General features: G+C 39.2%; 2 protein-coding genes across 2 annotated transcripts; one reads left to right on the forward strand and one right to left on the reverse strand.

Moving 5' to 3' along the window:
* Positions 1-279: 279 nt before the first annotated feature.
* On the reverse strand, positions 280-987 carry LOC148761313 (uncharacterized). The gene has a single exon (XM_088809286.1). It carries the CDS (start codon positions 985-987, stop codon positions 280-282), a length of 708 nt encoding a protein of 235 aa, XP_088665412.1.
* Positions 988-1,223: 236 nt separating this feature from the next.
* Positions 1,224-3,761, forward strand: LOC18593020 (late embryogenesis abundant domain-containing protein / LEA domain-containing protein). Its single transcript, XM_088809287.1, is given in 4 exon segments — positions 1,224-1,279; positions 2,189-3,320; positions 3,451-3,580; positions 3,583-3,761. Coding segments are annotated over 4 exon segments (1,497 nt in total).
* The last annotated feature ends 230 nt before the right edge of the window (positions 3,762-3,991 follow it).

A 3,991-nucleotide genomic window follows, 5' to 3' on the forward strand; every position in this document is an offset into this window, starting at 1 on the left:
TCTGTCAAGAGGAGCTAAAAATGGAGAAAGTGCAACAATCTCTTCATCCTGTCTTTTCTTAAAGTTGTGATGCCTTGTACTCAGGTTTTCTCGAGGTCCTCATCTTTCCCTACTTCCTCCTTGGATTAGGTTCACAGTCAAGGTGTTCCTCCTGTTGAAACGATTAACTCTTTTTTGCCTAAGGACCGTATTATTGGTCTGTCGTGCAACTTCAACTAAAGTGGCAAAAGTAGAAAAAGGTAAGTTTTCCAAATGCACCCTATATTCATCAAACATACCTTAAATGTATACTTTGACTAGCTCTTTCTCATCATGAGAATCTTGTATATCTAGTACACGTTCCCTAAACCGCTGGATGTATTTCATAAGATCCTCTCTTACCTTCTGATGGTCTCTCCCCAAGTCAATAAGGGCCACATTTTCTTGAGTGGAAAAAAACTTTTCTCTGAACAATCTACACATTTGGTTCCAAGAGTCAACCAAGCTGAGAGTGAAATTAATATACCAGGTATAAGTTTTTTTAGTAAGAGCCTTAGAGAACTCCTTCAATTTTAAATTGTCATTCAAGCTTGCAACTCCCAAGGTTTCTACAAACTTCATGACATGTTCTCTAGCATCACCAATCTTGCCATTGAATTGCTTGAATTTTGGGTTAGTGTAATCCTTAGGGTATGGCTTAGCGGCTACTTTAGCAGGATAGGGTAGTTTTAGATCAAACTCTGATAAGTTGAGACTCGTATTCTTTTGATCAAGCAGTTTCTCCAGTTCTTCTTTCATGACAAAACTTTGTGCGCTAGTGGCAAAAGTTATCATGATGGGATTGCCTATAATAGAAGGATGAGTGGTATTGAGGAATGGGTCAGTACTGCTCTTTCCATTTCCTCCGTTTCCATTATTATTGACCACATTAGAGGCATTTTTTGCTGGCATAGGTGGAGGTTGAGAGGTTGTGGCAGTTGAAGATGCAAACTGGTTAGTGGTCTCCATTATCCTCTTGTTGTTTTCTTCTAAGACTGGCATCTTTTCTTGGGAGGCTTGAAGCATTTTCATGAGCTCTTGGACATAAGTAGGGATGGGTATTTCTTAGTTGTCAAGAGAGCTCTCCATATCTTCAGATAAAAATTCCTAGCTAATTTTCATTTATTGCAATCACACCTCCGCAGTGGAGTTACCAAAATATAGAGGGCTCTTTTTGGTTAAGGAAAGAGGACGTGTTGTAATGAATGAATTGGGATGCGCTAGAGGCAGTAGAAAGGAAGACTGGAGCAGCTCTTGAAGTGTAAGTGCTTTAGGTGGTAGGTGGTGAGGGATAGGAAAATATCGAAAAGGCGACAAATAACGGCAAATGGGAAAGGCTAAAGAGAAAGAATGCTTGAAAGAATCTAGAGAAAGCTTTTAGAGTAATCTTTGCTAGGTGTCTAATCCTCTTTCCTTACCTGCCAACCTCCTATTTATACTGAATAGGAGCACTTTCTTATAAGTAGTTAGGAGAGCATGTTTAATCATGGGAGAACGTGCTTATCATGGAAGAGCAATTGAAAAATATTTTATGGGATATTAAAAGGATGACAATGTAGTTGAGTGGTGGGCATAAGTTTTAAGTAAATGAAATAGTGGCATTCGATAGTGCGTCACATGTATTTTTAAGAACTAAGGAAAGAAAAAAGGGTAAAGCACATGTACTTCAAGGAAATGTTAAGAAGAAGTCCTCTTAACAATCTCCATATCTGAGCCACCAAGCCAAATTCTCTAAAACATCCCAAATGTGAAGGTAACTCATGAACCCTGCCACTTGTTCTGAGTTACTTTCACTTCCCTACACAAATAGTTGTTCCATGCTTGTTCTTGGGTGTTTTTGTGCTTGTAATGCTCTTTGGGTGCTTCTATGCTTGGAACACCACTGAGAGCTTCTGCGCGTAGAATACCCCTGGGCGCTTCTGTGCTTAGAATGCCCCTGGGCGCTTCTGTGGTTAGAACGCCCCTAAACATTTTTGCACTTGGAATGCCCTAGGCACTTCTATGCTTGGAATGCCCCTAGGCATTTCCACGGTTAAAACACCCCTAGGCGCTTCCAACTTGGAATACCCCTAGCTTGGAACACCCTAAGCAAGATTGCCCCTAGGCTCTTCTATGCTTGAAACATCCCTGATATAATTTTCCTGTATAACCAAAATTGGGCATCTATAAGCCTACAGAGGGAAGATTTCATAATGAAAGAAGGCCATACAATCATAGTTGTTGAATATAATGAAGATGGCAAACGTAACACCAAGGTCTCAATCTCAGCCCTACTGCCATAGCAGCAACAGCAGTAAGAAGCAAGGGAATATTTTGATAAGGAAACTATCAAAAAAGCTACCTCCGCGTTGCCAAACCTTGGCCAAGGTATTTCACCACAAGGAAAAGCTAACGTCAGAAAACACTCTTAAGAGCTTATTTGTGATGCTTTCGGGAAATGTACTAATAAGATCGCCACTGCCTTTGGTAAAGCTAAAGACAAGGTTTCAGATATCGCATAAGAAGCTAAAAAGAAGGTTAAAGAAAAGGTTTTGAAAACAACACATGAAGCTAAAAAAAAGGTTTCAGAGACCGCACGTGAAGCTGAAGAGAAGGTTTCAGAGATTGCACATGGAGCCAAGGAAAAGTTAGCTACTCCAAAGAAGTGGATGTCACATGAAGCCAAAGACAAGGTCGCAAGAACAGCATATCAAACTAAGAAGGCTGTGGGTAATGTTTTAGGCAAAGCAAAAGAGGGAGTTGTACAAAAGGGCCAAGATGTTAAAGAGAACACAAAATAGTCCATTGATAAGGCCAAAGACACTGCAAAAATAGCCAAAGACACAACCAAGATAGTTAGGGAGCATATAGTGGGAAATATAACAGAGCAAGCAGAAAAGGTGAGGCAAAAGGCCATGGCGGAAGCTAGAAAGGAAAATAAGGTGAAAACTAGTGCAAACAAGTTCTTTGATGGGCTGAAGTACATGACCTTAATGGAAGTGTTGAATTCAGTGATGGGCATGGCTAACTTGTTGGGGTTAGTTACAGCTTATGGGATGAATGTGTGGGTTACGTTCATTTCGAGCTCTATTTTGGTAAGACTGTTGCTAAGATAGCAGTTTAGGGTGGTGCAGAGCAAAATATATCTTATTTACTTCAAGGCTATGGCTTATAGTATTGGGTTGGCTCTGTTGGGGCACATTTTAGGGCAAAGGAAAATATTGTTCTCAAGTAAGCCAGAGATGTTTCAAGCTTACAATCTGTTGTCATCCCTTTTAATGGTTTTGGTCAATGCACTATATTTAGAGCCTAAAGCCACAAAGGCACCTTGCTTTCTCATGCTCATGATTGCATATATATTGCTTGATATTATCAATTTAAACAATAGTAGTAATTTATCCTAACCAATTCTGCTTCTTTTTTACATTATATATTAGATGTGATATGTTGCAGGTTATGTTTGAGAAGATGAAATTGGAGAAGGAAAAAAGTAGTGGAAGAGATCATGACTTTGTTGCTAAGGGAAGTAGGGCCACTAAGCCACCACCAAGTGTTATTGAACCAACGGCTACAAAAACTAGGAGGCTCTCTTTTCAGCAGCACCCACCAGTTCAGAACCGGAAGTGGTTAAGTCAAGAATGGCTAGGCTGAATGAGAGGCTCAAGAAGCTAAATACAAATTCATCACTTCTTAATGTTCTCACTCTAATGGCTCTCACCTGGCATCTTGTTTACCTTGGCCAGCACCTAAACATCAACTGTTGATGCCATAGAAATATAGATAGTTTACTCTTATAACATACGTAGTTGTTTAATTTTAGTTGTAAGTTGTTTATGAGATGGTTGTAGTTTGTAAAGATTTAGTCTTAAACGGTTGGGTTTTATAACTATTTTGAAATATAAAGGTATACCCGAATTAGAGTAGAATTTGTTAATTATCCTTAAATAAAGGAGCAGAATATTTTCATTATTCTAACAATAATATTTTTTGTGTT

Source organism: Theobroma cacao, chromosome 8 (assembly GCF_053813885.1).
Source record: "Theobroma cacao isolate CCN51 chromosome 8, ASM5381388v1, whole genome shotgun sequence".
Lineage (NCBI taxonomy): Eukaryota > Viridiplantae > Streptophyta > Magnoliopsida > Malvales > Malvaceae > Theobroma > Theobroma cacao.

Bases quoted from the DNA above. Each gene is read 5' to 3' on its own strand.
- LOC148761313 (XM_088809286.1), bottom strand. From the start codon at position 987: ATGGAGACCACTAACCAGTTTGCATCTTCAACTGCCACAACCTCTCAA.